Raw genomic sequence first — 18,999 nt, 5'->3', positions numbered from 1 at the left:
AAGACGAAAAGACAACCCTCAGAATGGGAGAAAATATTTGCAAATGAATCAACGGACAAAGGATTAATCTCCAAAATATATAAACAGCTCATGCAGCTCAATATTAAAGAAACAAATACCCCAATCCAAAAATGGGCAGAAGACCTAAATAGACATTTCTCCAAAGAAGACATACAGACGGCCATGAAGCACATGAAAAGATGCTCAACATCACTAATTATTAGAGAAATGCAAATCAAAACTACAATGAGGTATCACCTCATTCCTGTTAGAATGGGCATCATCAGAAAATCTACAAACAACAAATGCTGGAGAGGATGTGGAGAAAAGGGAAACCTCTTGCACTGTTGGTGGGAATGTAAATTGATACAGCCACTATGGAGAACAGTATGGAGGTTCCTTAAAAAACTAAAAATAGAATTACCATATGACCCAGCAATCCCACTACTGGGCATATACCCAGAGAAAACCGTAATTCAAAAAGACACATGCACCCGAATGTTCATTGCAGCACTTTTTACAATAGCCAGGTCATGGAAGCAACCTAAATGCCCATCAACAGACGAATGGATCAAGAAGATGTGGTACATATATACAATGGAATATTACTCAGCCATAAAAAGGAACGAAATTGAGTCATTTGTTGAGAAGTGGATGGATCTAGAGACTGTCATACAGAGTGAAGTAAGTCAGAAAGAGAAAAACAAATATCGTATATTAATGCATGTATGTGGAACCTAGAAAAATGGTACAGATGAGCCAGTTTGCAGGGCAGAAGTTGAGACACAGATGTAGAGAATGGACATATGGACACCAAGGGGGGAAAACTGCGGTGAGGTGGGGATGGTGGTGTGCTGAATTGGGCGATTGGGATTGACATGTATACACTGATGTGTATAAAATTGATGCCTAATAAGAACCTGCAGTATAAAAAAACAAACAAAACAACTAATACTAAACTTTCATTGGGTTATTTGTATGGAAATATGTTAATATAAATGTTTCAGACATTACATGAAATTTCTAAAAATCTTATATTTGTATTTGTATGGAAATATGTATGGAAATATGTTAATATAAATGTTTCAGAAAAAAAAAAAAACTAATTTGTGTATTTATGGCTTTACCATCTGTCTTTCTCACAAGAATGGAAGCTCCATGAGGGCAGGGACCACATCTTTTTGTCCATCACTGTATACCCAGTATTGTTTGGCACAGAGTCAGTGCCCAGGAAATACTTGTTGACTGACTCTCAGCTGTGAGTTTCCTTACCTTTCATGTCAGGGTTTTAGTGTCTGCCTTATAAATATCATCATGAGGGTGGTGAGAGAATGGGAACAAGGGCCTCACGCACGGTAGGTGGTCAATAAATGCTATTATGATTATTACACATTCAGAGTCAGATGAGGACCAAAGAATCTTGGAGGTTGGGACTTGAGGGCTATTTAGGGTTGGATGGGTTTCATGGAATAGGGATTCCAGGAGGGAACAGCTTGAACAAAGGCATGAAGGAGAGAAAGTACAAAGGAAATAAGTAAACCTATGGGGCTGGATGGAGAGTAGGGTATGAGACAGCCCCGTAGTTAGAAAGGCAGATTGGAGCCAGATCAGGGAGAGCCTTGAATGCCAACTCAGCACACTTAAACTTGATCGTAGGGACCCAATGACGATTTTTGAGCACAGGTGTCAACAGAAGAAGTGGTACTTTAGGAAGATTAATTATGGCACATCTGAATCAGGTGGACCAAGGAAGTGGCGAAAGGCAAAAAGACTGTTTCATTCAAATTCCATCTCTAATCGTTTTGACTGTATAAAATATAAAAGGGTTAAGAACAAAAGCTCTGACAGGAGACAGAGCTGGTTACCATCTGGCTGATACTGAGCAGGTCACTTCACCTCCCTGGGCCTCAGTTTCTCCACCTATAAAATGGAGATAATAATCGCTACCTTGCCTATCTCACTGGACTCTTGTCCAGTGAAAATCACATGAAATAAGGAATTCCCTGGTAGTCCAGTGGTTAGGACTCAGCGCTTTCACTGCTGAGGCCCAGGTTCAATCCCTGCTCCGGGAGCTAAGATCCCTCAAGCCGCACAGCCAAAAAAAAGAAAAACTGTGCTCATTAATTCACTCATGAAAAAAATGAACCCCAATCATGTGTCAAGTTGTGCTGTAAATGCTGAGGAGACAGAGATGAAGCTGAAGTGCTCCGAAAAGGAGCACATAATTACCAATTTTTGAGCCCTCACTGTATGCAGCTTTCCATCTGTCATCTCACTTAATCTGCACAACATCCCTACTAGGTCAGTGCTTTATCAAACCCACTTTATAAATGAGGAAATGGAGGCCCAGAGAGGTTAAATCTGTCACCCAAGGACGTTCACCTCTTAAGCGGCAGAGCTTAGAGCTTGGGCTCAGGACTGACCCATGCCTGACACAGCTGCCTCCCTCCTAGTTCTAGACCTTTGAATACATCTGCCTGATTCTAACCTCTAGGTCTCTATCTTGCTGTTCCCTTTCCAGGTATAGCCCATCCCACTTTTTTTTTTTCCTTTTTTTCTTTTTTCTTTCTTTCTTTTTTTTTTTTTTTTTTTTGGCTGCAGAACCCCCCTCACCTTTTTGAGTTTCAAGTTTTAGATCAGGTTTCAGGAAGCCTCTAGGACCCCCAATAGGGCCCCTCTTCTGGGCTTCCTCTGCACTTAGCCAAACCTCTCCCATGATATTAATCACATCAACACTACATCCCTTGTCTCTAAACTCTTAAAAAAGCATGTTCCTGGGAATTCCCTGGTGGTCCAGTGGTTAAGCCTCCACTCTTTCACTGCTGAGGGCCCGGGCTTGATCCCTGGTTGGGGAACTGAGATCCCACGAGCTGCAAGGTGAGCCAAAAAAAAAAAAAAAAAGTTCCTTATCAGTAAAAAGATATTTAGGTGGACACCCAGAATATAGGCATGTTTCTTTATAAAGTATATACACATGCATCTATCAATCCATTAAATATTAGTAAATCCTAGTTTTTATTTTTTTAATGAAAAAGAAAGATAAATACAGGATCTGATGTCATATTTTCTTCCCATGCCCCATTTACCACCAACAAATTATCAATACAAATCAGCATCTCTAAGCCAAAGCTCAGGGCGCGGGAGGACCTGGTACAGTGATGCCATCCTTCAGGCCACTGAGGATCTGAGTTTTCAGCCTCTTCCCTCAGTGGGCCAGGCAGGGGGGTGGGTTCGGGGCAGGAGCACCTCCCACAGTGCTGCCACCCTCTTGAGCCAGCAGGAGGTGGGGGTAAAGCTGAGCCCGGATTAGCTGGGGCCCGCGGGGAAGCTTCTAAGGCTGCAGGGTGGCCAGAGCAGGGGCTGTGGATAGGCGCAGGCACCATGCCGCTGCAGGACGACACCCTCCGAGAGGTGTGGGCCTCAGACAGGTCTGGAAAGCCCTCACCTCATCCTACCTGAACCCTGGTTGGGGGGCCAGATGGAGGGTTTGGGGAGGGGCAGGAAAAGGGGAGGGAGACAGACTGATTCCTTTGCTACCCTCAGCGGGCATGAGGAAGAGGGCCAGAGCCCGGAGGTCCAGCAGCGCACCAAGCAGGTATGTCACCCCTGCTTGGAGAAGAGACAGAAAGAGCACCCCATGCAGGGTAGGGGGTCTGAGAGTGGGGAGGGTCCCCCTCAGCAGCCTCTGGGGCTTGTTGCTTCCCTGGAGGTTTTTGTTTTGTTCTGTTTTTGCACGAAGGGGGTGTTTGGGGGTATGGGGTGTCCAGGGGATGAACTTGGGCTTTGGGGCATTGGAGGTGGCAGTGGTACACGGGAGGGGGTCATCCTTCCTCACCCCAAGAAGGGGCGCAGTTCCACTCCGGATAATCTGCGGTTATTTCTGGCGGCTCAAGGGATTAGAGAGTGATAGGCAGCCCTCAGAGCCCCCCTTTCCTTCCCCTCCCTCCTCTTGACCCCCACTCTGCAGCGACAGAAGTTGAGGAAGAAGAAGACAGAAGCCCCAGAGTCCCCTTGCCCCACGGGATCCAAGCCCCGGAGACCTGGAGGCGTGCGGAAGGCTGAGCCCCGGGGCGCCCCCCAGGGTGAGAGTCACGGGAGGGAAGGACCGCAGGCGAGGGTGTCCTTGAGTCTGGGAACCCTCCCTGGGAGCAGGGGCGTGGGAGGGGGGGGTAACTGGAGGGGTAAGGGGCGGAGCGGGCTTGGGGTTGAGCTGGGGGGTAGGAGGAGTGTAGGGATGATGAAAGCTGGGAGAGGGATGTCCAAGGTGGAAACAGAGCCCAAGGGAGACCCCAGGGTGAGGAGCCTGAGGGGGAGTGGACGCCGTTGGAGGTCCCGCCTGACCCGCGCATCTCGGCTCAGCGGGACGGAGGAGGAGCCCGCGGGAGGAGCCCTCCCGGGAGCCCGCCGAGACCAGGGAGCTGCAGACGGTCTACGCCAAGTTCCTCAGGGACCCCGAGGCCAAGAAGCGCGACCCCCGGGAGACCTTCCTGGTAGCCCGCGCCGCAGACGCGGAGGACGGTGAGAGAGCGCCAAAAGGAAGGGGGCGTCTGGAGAGGAGGAGGGAAGGGGCTGGACAGGAACAGCAGATGGAGAGAGGCAGACAACTCGGAAAAACCGCGTGCACGTCCCTGGCTTCGTCTCTGAGCTAGGAAAACCTTTATTCTCGTGTTCTTGTCCCATCTTCGGGAGGCGGACACCGAGGCACATTGAGGTTAAGAGTTTTGCCTTAAACTGCAGCTTCCCTGGTGGTCCAGTGGGTAAGACTCCACCCTCCCAATGCGGGGGGCCCAGGTTCCATCCCTGGTCGGGGAAATAGATCCCACATGCATGCCGCAACTAAAGACCCCCGCATGCCACAAGGAAGATCCTGCGTACTGCAACTAAGACCCGGCACAGCCAAAAATTTTTTTAAATAAATAAATATTTTAAAAAATTAAAAAACAAAAAAACCCTGCAGCTAGGGGCTGGAGGTAGCTCAGATGGGTCTGGCTAGAAGTTAGAAACGGCAACAGACCAGGACAGGGAGAAGCAGAGTGGGAGAAGCAGTGCAGGTGTCTTTTAGAAGGGGCTGAGAAGGGGAAACTGAAAGACCCCAGGAGAGTGTGTGAGGAACTGAGGGTCCCAGAGAGAGAGGAAGGACCTGCAGAGAAGGGCATTTTCCCAGAACAGGATTGCCAAGCCCTCAGCATCCCCCCAACTCCAGCTCTCTCTCCTGACTTGTAGACCTTGGAGGACTCTGGGGTCACCCCCTTCTTTGAGGAAGGTGCCGAAACTCCTTTCTTCCTCCTGTTTCTGTTCCAGAAGGGGAGCCTCCTACCCCCAGCTCCTTCACCGCCTCCCAGCAATCTGGAAGGACTGGGATCCCCAGATAATGGGGCCCACCCCAGCCCCCGTTATGAGGAGTTTTTACCTGCAGGGGATGAGGAGGAGGAAGAGGACACGGAGGAGAAGGAAAAGAAAGAGGAAATCCGTCTGCCACCCAAGAAGCCCCCCAAAGAGAAGGCTTCTGCAGACATCAAGGAGAGGAAGGCCAAGGCCCAGGGTCCAAAGGGTGGGTGTTGAGGGTCCAGAGGCGGCAAAGACACACAAAACTAGCCCTGCCCCTGAGGGGCCTGGTGTCTCATGGATACACAGGAGTTGAGACATCAAAAAGCTCCCCGGTGCCTGGACCCAAGAGTTTTTCCCTTTGGTGGTTTCTTCCCTCCGATGGTCCTTAAATCATTATGTGCTCCCTCCACCATCCCCCCAGCCCCCTGCCCAGGGTGCTCTGTGAGCCAGGGAGGGCAGAGGATTTTAGTTTTCTTTGTGATTTTTTTTTTAACTCTAGATGGATTATTTTTATGATTTTTACAAAAGTATCAAAGTGATTATAGTAAAAAATCAAACAGTGAATAAATGCTGTGATAGCTCCCTGGCTGGGGAACCTTGCCCCATGGGTACTGGGGCCTGGTCTACATGTGGACATATAGCTAGGACCTTGGGCTTCTCGGAGGGGTGGGGAGGACTGTCTGTAGCACTGACCACAGGAGGTTTTCTGGAGGAGATGGGGTGGGAGCTGGGATTCAGAGGCTCAGTTAGGAGGCCTGGCATTCATCCATTCATTCATTAACTACTTATTAAACTCCTGGTGTTCATCCAGTCCTTTTTGGACTCAGGGTTAAAAACAAGACAAGCAGAAGGTGCTCTGGGGCTCCCTGGGGACTGAAGGAACAATGAGTAGATTGGAAGGTGGCTCTTCTTTGTCTAACTCCCACCCTCCATTTCCAGAGGACCTGGGAAGCCCTGTCCCCCCACTGAAACCTCTGCGGATTAAGAAGAAGGAGGCATCAGCAGGGGAAGGGACCAAGATGAGAAAGATGAAGAAGAAAGGTGAGCCTGGTCTGTGGAGGAACAAGGGACTCTGGGTGAGGCGGGGGGTGTGACCTCTTCACATCCACACACACAGGGTCCGGGGAGGCCGACAAGGACAGCTCAGTGAGCCCGACCAGAGTGAGGAAGAAGACGCCGGCAGCCATGTTTCTGGTTGGGGGGGATGACCCTGGGGAAAAAGCTCTGAAGAAGAAAGGTGGGTGGCAGTGGCCTCTGGTGTCAGGACATCCAGAGGCAGTCGTGGGTGTGGAAGGAGGGATGCAGCATAGGGTGAGGAGTAGGGGTTCTAAAGTCAAAGACTTGGTATATGTATGGATTATTCGCTTTGCTGTATAGCAGAAACTGACACAGCAGTGTAAAGCAACTATACTCCAATTAAAAAAAATAATAAAGTCAGAAGACTGGGGGCATCTTGACCCCCACTTTAATTGCTGTGTGGCCTCAGGCAGTGTCTTAGCTTTTCTGAGGCTATTACTTTCTTTTCTTTTCTTTTTTAAATTTACTTATTTTATTTATTTATTATTTTTGGCTGCATTGGGTCTTTGTTGCTGTGCGCGGGCTTTCTCTAGTTGCGGCGAGCGGGCTTCCCATTGCGGTGGCTTCTCTTGTTGTGGAGCACGGGCTCTAGGCGCGCAGGCTTCAGTAGTTGCGGCTCGCGGGCTCTAGAGCACAGGCTCAGTAGTTGTGGCGCACGGGCTTAGCTGCTCCGCGGCATGTGGGATCTTCCCGGAGCAGGACTCAAACCCATGTTCCTTGCATTGGCAGGTGGATTCTTAACCACTGCGCAGCCAGGGAAGCCCTATTACTTTCTGATAATAGTGAAAGGGGGTTGCTCTCTTGTGGTTGTGGGAGGGGTCCAAGTGAGGCATGGGTGTTGGACGTACCTTGCAAAACATGATGGGTTCTGCCAGGGTAAGGGGTTAACAGACTTGCTCCCCTACAATGCTCAGGCACTCCCAAAGGCTCAGAAGAGGAGAAGGAGGAGGAGGAGGAAGAGGTGGCAGCTGTGGTGACCAAGAACAGCAATCAGAAGGGCAAAGCAAAAGGAAAAGGCAAAAAGGTTGGAGCCCAGACGGGAGAGGGTGAGGTCCCTCCAGGGAGCAGTGGCAGGGGCCTGGGCTTGGGGGACCTGACTGTGGGATCTCGTGGGCTGGGACCATGGAGTCACTTGGGGTTAGAATCTTAGCTGCCTCTCTGGTGACAGGATATGAGGACAAAGGGAACCAGGTTTGTGAGAACAGAAGAGGCAGCTGTGGGGTCACCAGGCTGGGACTGGCCACCCGGGGGCCTTATGTCACCCGCTCTGAGCCCTCCCCCCTGCAGCCTAACTATCAGACACAGCCGGAGATGCTCTCATGGCCCCCACATGAGAGCCACACATTTTCTGTACCAGGGAGGTGGAGCACAGGCAGACAGACACATGCATACACATCCCTGGGCACACTGACTGACTGACAGCCAGCTGTAGTTGAGCTATTATTTTTTTTTAATTGGGGTATAGTTGCTTTACAATGTTGTGTTAGTTTCTGCTGTACAGCAAAGTGAATCAGCTATATGCATAATATATCCCTTCTTTTTTGGATTTCCTTCCCATTTAGGTCACCACAGAGCATTATGTAGAGTTCCCTGTGCTATACAGCAGGTTTTCATTAGTTATCTATTTTATACATATTAGTGTATATATGTCAATCCCAATCTCCCAATTCTTCCCACCTTCCCACCCATCCACCCCGTACCTGAGTTATTAAAATAGTTCCACTCTGCTGCTCTGAGATACTGCTCAGAGTGCCTTCTGCTCTCCCACCCAGGCCCTCCCAACCTTCCAGCATCCAAACTATCCAGCAACCAAAGGGTTAACACTGGCCATCAGAGGCCTCCAGGACCTCCTCCAGTCCTACCAGTGTCCACTCTGACGGGGCAGTCTCCATGGGCAGAACACGTTGTTAAATATTTCCTATACAGCCACCGCTCACAAACAGGACTCAGGTACCAACATGCACAGGCAGGAGTAAGCAGGAGAGAGAGGTCGAACTGGAGAAAGAAAGTGATGAAAGTCTTCGAGAAACAGGTTTCCATGAATGGAGAGATCATCCTGAGGGCAGGGCCTGGGGGGATCTTAGTTTGTGGGTTTATTCCTTTCTACAGGAGTGGTCAGGTCTTGGAGTACTGATTCACATTAGCCAAGATCACCAGAAACTGATATATAACCGAAAGGCCAGTTTACTGTCTTCCAGAAAGAATATAACTGCAGTACAGCCTTTAATATAGTAGGCCCTTGAAATTCACCTCTGTAGAAATGTTTGAATGAGTCTGGCTTTCCCCACACCACGTTCCAAACATAGTCTTGGATTTCCCAAGTTTCTTCTGGAGCAGCCTAGAGCGGAGAAGAGATGCCACTTACCTGGAGGCTAAGGGCCCGCTCCCTAACACCAGCCTCACTTCACACACAGTGCAAACCTGCCCTCAGCAAAAATGGGCAACCTCAGCACATCAGGGCTTCTTAGTGACTCCCAGACAGCATTTACACCTGAAATGCACACACCCAGGTGGCAGTCCCTTGTCTCCCCAGCTGGGAAACTTGGAGTTAGAGTCTTGGTTCCCCCTCTTGTGAGGGACAGAACATGACAGCAAAGGGCACTAGGTTTGTAAGAACAGAAGGGGCAATGGTAGGGTGGTCACTAGGCCACCCTAGGGCCTAATGCAACCACATAGTTATTAAAAGTTTTTCAATGAGCAAAATGAGCTTATTTATTCATTCATTGTATTGACTATGTATTGCTATATAACAACCACCCCAAAACTTAAAACGACAATTTATTTTCTTAATTTCTGTGAGTCAGAAATCTAAGAGTGGCTTAGCAGGGGTAGTTTTGGCTCAGGGTCTCCTGTGAGGTTGCAGTCGAGATGTCAACTGGGGCTGTGGTCATTCTGAAAGCTTGACTGGAAATGGAGGATCCACTTCTGAAATGGTTCACTGTCATGATTGTTGGCTGGAGGTCTCTCCAGAGGCTGCTTGAGTGTCCTTAAGACATGGCAGCCAACTTGCCCCAGAGCCCAAGAGTGGCCCAAGAGATACAGCAAGGCAGAAGCTGTAATATCTTTTATGACCTAGCCTTAGAAGTGACCGCCCATCACTTCTGCCATATCCTATTGGTCACAAAGACCAACCCTGATACAGTGTGGGAGGGGTCTACACAAGGGCGTAAATACCAGGAGGCAGGGAGCATCGGGGGCCATGTTGGAGGTTGGCTGCTACATTCATTGAGTATTTACTGTCTGCTATAATTATATAGTGGTAGCTGACACTTCTATAACACCATGTGCTTAGAACACAGCAATCCGCACCTTCAGCCTCACCTCAGTTCACCCCCTGAGAGCATCCATATGATGGAAGGTCTTTCTAAAGGCTCTGGGTTTAACAGCATTCAAAGCCCAGCTTCACCTCTTACTATGTGAACTTGGACAAGTTATTTAAGCTCTCTGAGCCTCAGCTTCTTCACCTGTATAATGGAACAACTACCTCAGTAGCTACTGATAAGAGGAATGAGTTAATATTTGGAAAGTGCTTAGAATAATTCCTGGCACATTGGTAGACTTTCTATGAGTGTCTGTTAAATATATAAACTAAGGTCTGTCCCAGGTATCCACCCCAACCCTACATACTTCTCAGATGAAAAAACTGAGTCACAGTGTGGTTAAAACTTAACAACCATGACAGACAGTTAGTGGTGGAACCAGGATTTGAACCCAGGCTGTCTGGCTCCAGAGTCTGGGCTCTTAACCACAAGCTACACAAAATAGTAATAAAGCACAAAGCTCCCCAGAGCCTCCTAACAAGGCCTGGCGAGCTGCTGGGGGAGGGAGAGGGGCCGGCTGCACTCTAACAGCCTCTGTTCTCTCCCCAAACAGAAAACGGTGAGTTGTCCTGCCTGCCCTGCCTGCATCCCGGCACTGGGGACCTGCTGAGGGCCGGGGAGCTAGTGCTCTGGGGCTGATGCACCCTCTGCTCCCACCCAGAAGGAGGAGAGGGCCCCATCCCCACCCGTGGAAGTGGACGAACCCCAGGAGTTCGTGCTTCGGCCTGCCCCCCAGGGCCAGACGGTCCGCTGCCGGCTGACCCGGGACAAGAAGGGCATGGACCGGGGCCTGTATCCCTCCTATTTCCTGCACCTGGACACAGAGAAGAAGGTGGGTCGGAGAGAGGTGGCAGCCAGTGGGACGGAGAGTGGAGGGGCCAGGACCCAGACTGAGGGAGAGTCTAGAGCCAAAGTGGGGTGGGGGGAGGGCTGCGGGGCAAATGGGCCTTCTCTTTCCCCGGGTGCACCTCCTTCCTCCAGCGCATCTCTGCGACCCCTCTCCCCAGGTGTTCCTCCTGGCTGGCAGGAAACGGAAACGGAGCAAGACAGCCAATTACCTCATCTCCAGCGACCCCACCAATCTGTCCCGAGGAGGGGAGAATTTCATCGGGAAGCTGAGGTGGGGCTGGGAAGCTCAGTGGCCAGTCACCTCTGTCCCCTTGTGCCTGGCAGAGTGCTCACCACATCGGACACTCTGGAATTGTCCCCTGGCCCGGGGCTTCTCACACTTTGACAGGCATAGATCACTTGGGGGTCTTGTTAAAATGGTTCAGTGGGGGGAGTTCCCTGGTGGCTTAGTAGTTAGGATTCTGGGCTTTCACTGCCGTGGCCCAGGTTCAATCCCTGGTCTGTGGGACTGAGATCCCACAAGCTGCAGGGTGAGCCCCCTGCCCCCCACCACCCAAAAAAAATATTCAGTGGGTCTGGGCAAGGAGTGAGGTTCTGCACTTCTAAGAAGCACCCAGGTGATGCCCACACTGCTGGTCCAGAGACCTCACTTGGAGTAGGACATAAGGTCCATGGGACAGGGATTATGCCTGTCTTGTTCATGGTTGAATTCCTAGCACGTGGCACATAGTAGCTATTCAATAAATATTTACCAACTGAACGAACGAATAAATATTCAGCACCTACGCTGTGCTATGTCTCTCCATATAGCTCATTCAATCCTCACCACAAATCTGAGAGGTGAAGGGAAAGTGAACCCCCGAGTCAGGCCTTATTTCTTTAATTTATTTATTTAACAAACACTTATGTAAGGCCTACCTATGTGTTAGGTGTATTTCTAAGTAACTTCCAAATATTAATCCATTCAATCCTCTTATCAACCAAATGTGGTGAATACTGTTATCATGCCCATTTTACAGATGGGGAAGTTGAGACTAAGAGTTTAAGTAACTTGCCTGGGGTCATACAGCTAGTAAGAGATGGAGCTGAGATTTGAAAGCTGCCCAGTCTCCTTCTAGATCCAGCTTTTAAAAAGACTTCATGGGGGAAGCCAGTGGCAGGGGACCTGAATTGCTCGGGTCCTAATACACACCCATGCTTGAGGTAGGAAGCTCTCAAAGCTTGGCTGTGAGGAAGGGTCTGGGAGGAAGGGTGTGGACCCTCCTCAGCCCCGCCCCCAGCTCCACCCTGCTTGCAGGTCCAACCTCCTGGGGAACCGCTTTACCGTCTTTGACAACGGGCAGAACCCGCACCGCGGAGGTAGCACGGATGTGGGGAGCCTTCGGCAGGAGCTGGCGGCTGTGATCTATGTGAGAGTCCCACCTGTCCCCCGCAGCAGGCAGGCCCCTCCTCTCGCCGGGGCCGGCCTAACACGCATCTCCCTCCCAGGAAACCAACGTGCTGGGCTTCCGAGGTCCCCGGCGCATGACGGTCATCATTCCCGGCATGAATTCGGACAAGGAGAGGGTCCCCATTCGGCCCCGCAATGTGAGTCCCGCACCTCCCTGAGGCCCTTCCCAGAGGGTCCTGCTCCATACTGACCTGCTTGTAACCCACTCCTGGGAAGCTGGGGGGTGGGGGAGGGGTGCTCGGCCTGCCCAGTACCCAAACCCCTGAGCACACCCATCACCCTGTCACAAATCACCCTGTCACCCCATCACCCTGTCACAAATTCATTCTGGCAACTTGTGGAATGAATTCCACAAGAATTCAGTTTTTCACTGAATTCACCGAAACAAGCACAATAGGGATTGTTTTGTTTTGCTTTGTTTTTTTCAGTTTACATCAAATCCATTCATATATTCATTCAACACACATACATTGAGTGCCAGGTATTAGTCTAGGCAACTGGAGACATCAGTGGACAAAACAAAGATCTGCACTAATGAAACTGGCATTCTAGTGGAGGGAGGCAGACAGTAGACAATAATTGTGATAAATAAGTAAATTGTGTAGTATGTTAGAAGGTGATAAGTACTGTGGGGAAAAAAGAAAAAGTCGAACAAGGGAAAGGAGATGAGGGGTGTGTGTGTGTGTGTGTGTGTGTAGGTTTCAATTTAAATACAGTGGTCAGAGTGAGCCTCACCGAGAAGATGAAATTTGAAGGAGGTGAGGAGCAAGCCTGCAAATATCTAGGAAAAGAACATTCAGGAAGGGGGAAGAGACAGTGCAAAGGCCCTGAGGCAGGAGTGCCTGGTGGGTTGGAGGAGCAGGTCAGAGAGGTGACAGTGAGGGGCAGATGAGTCTGTATAACTGGTTTTTACTCAGAGAAACAGGAAGCTATAGCAGGGTTTTGAGGAAAGGAGTGATATGATTGACATATTTTAAAAAGCAAAGGTTGTTTGTTTTGTGTGTTTGTGAGTGTGAGGGGTAGGGTAAGATGGAGAGATGGCCAGGAGAGAGGTGGCCTCCTTCAGTGTGTCAGTCCCACGCTCTGCTCCTTAGCACTGCAAGTTGGGTGAGCCCAGGATTTCAGAGACCGATGACTGGCATGTCGACACTCACAGTGATGTCACTTTACTCATTTGCAATGAAAAAGAATACTCCCATCAGCTGATCACACATCCCTCCCTGCTGGAAAGTCACACTGTAATCAGAGGCCTGGCCAACCCATGGGGCACGAGCCCTGGGAGGCTCCGGTCTTTAACAGCCTGTGGGTTCCACAGTTGCTCCTTCCGTCCTGGAATAAACACATAAATCCTCCAGAGGCAGTGCCTCCCACGTGTGTTTGGGCTTGGTAAGAACTACCCAGTGCTGCTTTGGGTATCTCTTCATCATCTTACAGTTCATTCATTCCACAATCATTTATTAAAGCCAGGCACTGAAGATCCAAAATCAACACAAGAGTTACCATCAAAACAATATCTGATATTTATTGAGCATTTACTCTGTGCCGGGAACTGATCTAAATAACACTTCATGCACTATTAATCATTTAATCTTCACAAAACCCTGTTGTGAGGGAAACTGAGGCACAGAGCCATTAGTCAAATACTGTGCATGCTGTTAGGGTATCTAATTCTGTTCATAACAGTGCAGTGGGAGAAATGGTAAGAGCAAGGTGTAATGGAAGCTCAGAGCTGACATCTAAATCAGACATGGGGTCAGGAAGGCTTCTTGGAGGACACGATCTCGAGTGGACTCATTCTAAGTCATGAACATGAACAGATGACAAAGAAACTAAGGAAAGAAATGTCTCAAGAGCACCATCATACAGACACTGCGCCTTCCTTCCAGAAACTCTTCCAGGACATTTTATTTTAACTACTCTTTACCTATACATCTCTCCAAGCTCAACTGTGAGCTCCTTGTAAGTCCTAGAATAGCTCGTTCATCCTTGTAATAGGTGCCAGCATATGGCCGTTCCTAAGACCCCCTTGGGCACCAATGGCATCGAGCACCTCCTGTATGCCAGATGCTACTTTCCACTTTCCAACCCTCCACTTTGGCATCCCACAGCAAAGCCCATTCTCACAGATACACACCCTGCCCATAAGGATGCCACAGAGACCGCGCATGCGCTCAAGGACACCCCACATGGACGTTGACACCGAGGCTGCACACACACAAGGGCATGCACACATCCCCAGCCCCCCCACCACCACCAGTCCTGAGATATCTCGGCCACCCCTAACTGTCCTCTCCCTAATACTGCCCCACCCGTGGCACCCCAGGCCAGCGACGGGCTGCTGGTGCGCTGGCAGAACAAGACACTGGAGAGCCTCATCGAGCTACACAACAAGCCCCCCGTCTGGAATGATGACAGTGGCTCCTACACCCTCAACTTCCAAGGCCGAGTCACCCAGGCCTCGGTCAAGAACTTCCAGATTGTCCACGCCGATGACCGTGAGTATCTGAGGACCCAAGCCAGGCTGTTCCCCACCACCTCCGTGACCTCAACCCTTACTCAAGTCTTTCCCCCACCCCCCATCTCTCTCTCTCCCTCTCTCTCTCTCTATATATATAACACACACACACACACACACACACACACACACACACACACACATACCGGAGTGGAGCTGTCCTTTATCTCTGGAGCCAGAACATTCAGGAAGGTTACTCTCTCCTGCGGGGGCATTGACATGGTGCTCCCAGGAGCCTCATATATTCCAAGCAGGTGTCTTGGGGCTCACTGTTCCAGGCCGTTTTTCTAGCACTGACTAGAGCCTGGGGTAGATATTGGGGTATTCTGGGTAAGACTGTATTGAAGGGACAGTTACGCTGCTGGAGCTTAAAAGACATTGATAGGGAGTTCCCTGGCGGTCCAGTGGTTGGGACTCAGCACTTTCACTGCCGTGGCCCTGGGTTCAATCCTTGGTCAGGGAATTAAGACCCCGCAAGCTGATACCGCAAGCCACGTGACGCATCCAAATAATAATAATAATAATAAATAAAAATTTAAAAATAAAAAAGACTGATAGACCAACCCCCACGTGGCCAAGAAGGATGCTGAGGCTCAGAGAGGGCCGCCCATTATCCAAAGTCTCTCAGCAACTCCAGGCAGTTACCCTGTCCCTCAAAATTTATTTCATAAACACTTACACAGTGCTTTCTATGGACCAGGCACTGTTCTCAGGACTTCACAGATACTGAATCATTAAATCTTTTCAGGAATTCCCTGGCGGTCCAGTGGTTAGGATTCTGTGCTTTCACTGCTAAGGGCATGGGTTCAATCCCTGGTCGGTGAACTAAGATCTCTGCAAGCTGCGCCACCGAAAAAAAAAAAATTAAATCTTTTCAACAGCCCTGTGAGAAAGGTATTATTATTGTCCCTATTTGGCAGAGGAGAAAACCAAGGCACAGAGAAGTAACTTATACATATAGCTTGTGAGAGGCAGAGGTGGGATTAGAACCCAGGTAGTCTGGCTCCAGTGCCCAACCCCATGAGGATGGTTGCCTTTTAGGAGTAGGAAATATAAATCAAGCATTTCTATCGTTCTCTCTCCAGTGAGGTCAAAGGCCTGCCCTCGAAGAGTTACGGAAACAAAATGTACCTTGAACACAATTAAGTGAAAATGTCCCCTGTTACAAGCCTTGGGGAGAGGTCCCCACTAGGGTGAAGGGGTTTGGATATGGAAAGTTATCTCCCAGGGGCTTTCCAGGTTCCCAGGATTGGTTAACATTGAGCGAGTTCCCCACCCCCACTCCATCCTAGGGATGTGCCCCCTGTGTCACCTGTCCTGAGGCCTTGAAAAACCGCTCTCCAGATCACATTTCTGGTGGAGCCTGGTCGGCCGAGGTTGGGGGTATTTTTAGCAACATTCTGTCCCTATGGATGCTGGGGGAGGTGTTGGGATTGAGGCTGGAAACCTGGGCCAGATATGGGATGGGGGCTGAGGGGGCCACTGGTTAAGGAAGGGAACCATGAGGCTGGTGGTCTAAGACAGGACTTGGGGTCTGGGGGTGGGAAGAAGAAGGAATGGGGCAAAGACAACAGAGGCGTTGGAAAGGAAGGATTCTAGGCTTAAGGAAGTTTGACCGGTTCCTCTAAGTGTGGGCTGGTCATATGCATAGCCCTGGGCAGCAGAAGGTAAGGCAGGGTCGTCACCCTCAGGGGCTTACAGTGGCTGGTAAAGCTGCAGGCAAGTGGGGCTTGCTGGGCGAGATAAGAGGGTAGATGGACGGTGGGGTGAATAACTGAGACGTGGCTAAGGACTGGGGCCCCAATGCAAGAGTGGGGGACTTCCCACAATGTTGAGGGCACTGTCTGCCAGGAGGGAGAACCCAAGAGGTCTCGGGCCGGCGCCCACCCCCCCGCCCCGTCTGTATCCATAGCCGACTACATCGTGCTGCAGTTCGGCCGCGTGGCAGAGGACGCCTTCACCCTAGACTACCGGTACCCGCTGTGCGCCCTGCAGGCCTTCGCCATTGCCCTCTCCAGTTTCGACGGGAAGCTGGCCTGCGAGTGACCCTAGTTGTCCTCAGCGCCCGCCAGGGTTGGGGAAAGGATTCAGTTTGGAGGCTTTAACGGTCCCTTCACCAGAGTCCCCACTGAAGACTCCTCCCTTGTCGGGGGCTGACCCCTCTGTCTCCGGGTGACCTCCATCCACTGCCCAGCCTGGCACAGGCCGAGGCAGGGGAGGAGCTCACACGGCGGGTCGGACGGAGATGAAGAACATCTGGAGTTGGAGCCGCACATCTGGTCGCGGAGCTAGCCTGCGCCGCTTCACCAACACCACCCCCGCCCGGCGCCCCAGTCACTTCCTGTCCAGGAGCAGTAGTCAGTGTTGTTTTAACCCCCTCTGGGACCATACTAGGGCTCCAAGGAGGGGGGCGGGCTCCGAGGAGGGGGTAGGTGATGGGGAACGAAAACCGGGTACCCACATCCCCAATAAAGCTGCGTCCTAGGCCAAGAGGAGCAGTGGTTCTTCAGCGCGTGCGGAGAAAGAGGCGGCGGGAGGGGTCCGGAGCGCGGGAGAGGTCCGGAGGGCGGGCTGGAGGCCTCCCTTCCCCACCCCCCACCCCGCTCAGGCCCCGGGCGCTCCCGCGTCCCCTCCCACGCGCCCATCGTGGGTCCTACCGAAACTCGGCTGGCTCGCGGTGTCGAGACGCCCCCCGCGGGGGCCCCGGGGAGCCGGGCCGAGAGGGAGGGCCCCGGAGGTCCGGGAAGAGGGGGAAAGGGAGAAATTCGAGAAACAAGCCTCTCGGGGAGAACCAGACAAACCGGGTTCGGGCAGGGCGGGCGCAGCCTCCAGGGCGGGGCCGGGTCTGGGGCCCGAGGAGTAAGGGGGCGGGCCCTCGGTCGGGAGAGGGCGCTCCGCCTCGGCCGCTCGGGACTCGGGTAGGGGGTAGGGAGACCCGAAGACCGTGCGCCCCGGCTCCGCCGGGCTCCTAGTGACGCGGCACCCGGGCCCCTGCACCGACGGGAGTCCTGCCCCCGAGGTGGGAGCTCCGCCCTCAGCCCCGCCCAGGCCGGAGCCCCAAATTCCGGCGGGGGACTGGGGAGGTAGGGTAGGGCAAGGGAGGTTGAGAGCGCCGCTCCGGCGGGCGAGGAACGGGGCGCCGGGAGCGGAGAGGCCGGGGGCCGCCTGGGGTCCCGAAGCGTCAGGGTGGGTAGCCCAAGCGCGGTCGGGGGCGGCCCCGCGCGGCCCCGCCCCTCCAGGCCGGTGCCCGCCCCCCTGCGCGCCCCGCCCCCTCCTTCCCCGCAGCCCCCACCCCCAGTCCCGGCTCCTCAACACAAACTTTCCGTCCCGCTCGCTCCCTCCTCCGCGCCCGGCGCCTCCCGCTCCAGCCCGGCTCATTCCGCACATTCCGGTCAGCCCCCTCCCCACGACCCCCCTTCCCCGGCCCCCCTCTTCGCTCCCTCGGGCCCGGCGGAGCCGCCCGGCCGGAGCGCCCCCGCGAGATCGGACCAGGTAAGCCGGGCGGACGCCGGGAGGAGGCCCTGCTGGGAGAGGTGGTTTGGTTGGTTGGTTCTGGGTTGGGGGGGCACTCGAGGGGGGCTGGTTCCCAGAGCTATTGTCCAGCCTGAGCCGGAGCCCCGGATCTGGGTGCCGGGAAGTTTAGAGGAAAGGGGGGGAAGCCCTCCGGGAAGCCCCGCCCACCTCTCCCACCCCACCCCCATCCCCCCGCACCCCCCCGCGACCCGGACGAGTTGTTCGGGGGAGGTCGGGGAGCCGGGAGCTTGGCCCCGGTGCCATCGCCTGGCCCAACGTCCGCCTTTGGGGTGTCGAGGTCGGGGTCTGGGGGCCCGCACGGTCTGGGGGGCCTGCCACCGGGGAGCTCCCAGTCCCGGGCCCCGCCGCCCTTTGGACTCCCAGCTCGCGCTCTCTCGGAGCCCGCTGGGCCCCAGCTCCACGCAGGCCTCGGGCCCGGCCTCCCGGCGCCTAGGCCGGCTCCTGCGCGCGGTGCCCGCAGCCGCGCCGGGTCGTGGAGGGTGTCTGGCAGCAAAGCTGCGCGCCCTGGGCGTGTGCCCCCTGAGGGGCAGGGGCTTAAGTTCCCTCCAGTTCTGCCGCCTGCGTCGGGGTGGAGTTTTCGGAGTTCCAGCCCTGAGCTCTGTGAGCCTGGCTCTAAAGGGGGCTGGATTTGGGGCCTTCTCTTCGCCACGCTTCCTCAGAGCCCTAGTTTAGACTTCAGAGGGTTTGAAGACCGCTTGTCTCCTCTAACCCTAACCCCCCAACACTACCCCCACCATTGTCTGTCGTGCCCTTTACTCCTGCCTGGGGAAGGAAGGCCGGGAGTGCCTGTCTGCGTCTGGTTTCCAGCTTAGCCAGGCCGCACGGCAGTGTCATGGAGACCCCACTGTGTCACCTTTCCAGGAGAGGGGCCCTGATCCAGGGCTGAGAGAGTCTTTCTGAACAAGGGGGAATGAGGCGCTGGGGTA

At 52.8% G+C, this 18,999-nt stretch overlaps 1 protein-coding gene and 1 long non-coding RNA gene across 24 annotated transcripts in view; one reads left to right on the top strand and one right to left on the bottom strand.

Annotated features, from left to right (window-relative positions):
- The window catches only part of LOC309607057, a 197,447-nt gene extending 179,890 nt beyond the window's left edge, over positions 1–17,557 (bottom strand). For all 23 annotated transcript variants that reach the window (XR_014232196.1, XR_014232197.1, XR_014232198.1 and 20 more), the window contains exon 1: positions 17,197–17,557. This is a non-coding gene — a long non-coding RNA (uncharacterized lncRNA). The remainder of the gene's footprint in view (positions 1–17,196) is intronic.
- TULP1 (TUB like protein 1) lies at positions 3,382–16,941 on the top strand (the record flags this gene model as incomplete). Its single annotated transcript, XM_082345803.1, has 14 exons — positions 3,382–3,428; positions 3,544–3,595; positions 3,968–4,082; positions 4,360–4,518; positions 5,417–5,551; positions 6,268–6,369; positions 6,446–6,565; positions 7,320–7,429; positions 10,387–10,557; positions 10,733–10,845; positions 11,872–11,983; positions 12,063–12,161; positions 14,348–14,519; positions 16,452–16,941. 14 exons carry the CDS (start codon positions 3,382–3,384, stop codon positions 16,583–16,585), a joined length of 1,641 nt encoding a protein of 546 aa, XP_082201929.1. The 3' UTR covers positions 16,586–16,941.
- Positions 17,558–18,999: the final 1,442 nt, after the last annotated feature.

Source organism: Balaenoptera borealis (assembly GCF_965194805.1).
Source record: "Balaenoptera borealis genome assembly, chromosome: 12".
NCBI classification, from domain to species: Eukaryota; Metazoa; Chordata; class Mammalia; order Artiodactyla; family Balaenopteridae; genus Balaenoptera; species Balaenoptera borealis.
This window is presented reverse-complemented; position numbering and strand designations above follow the sequence as displayed.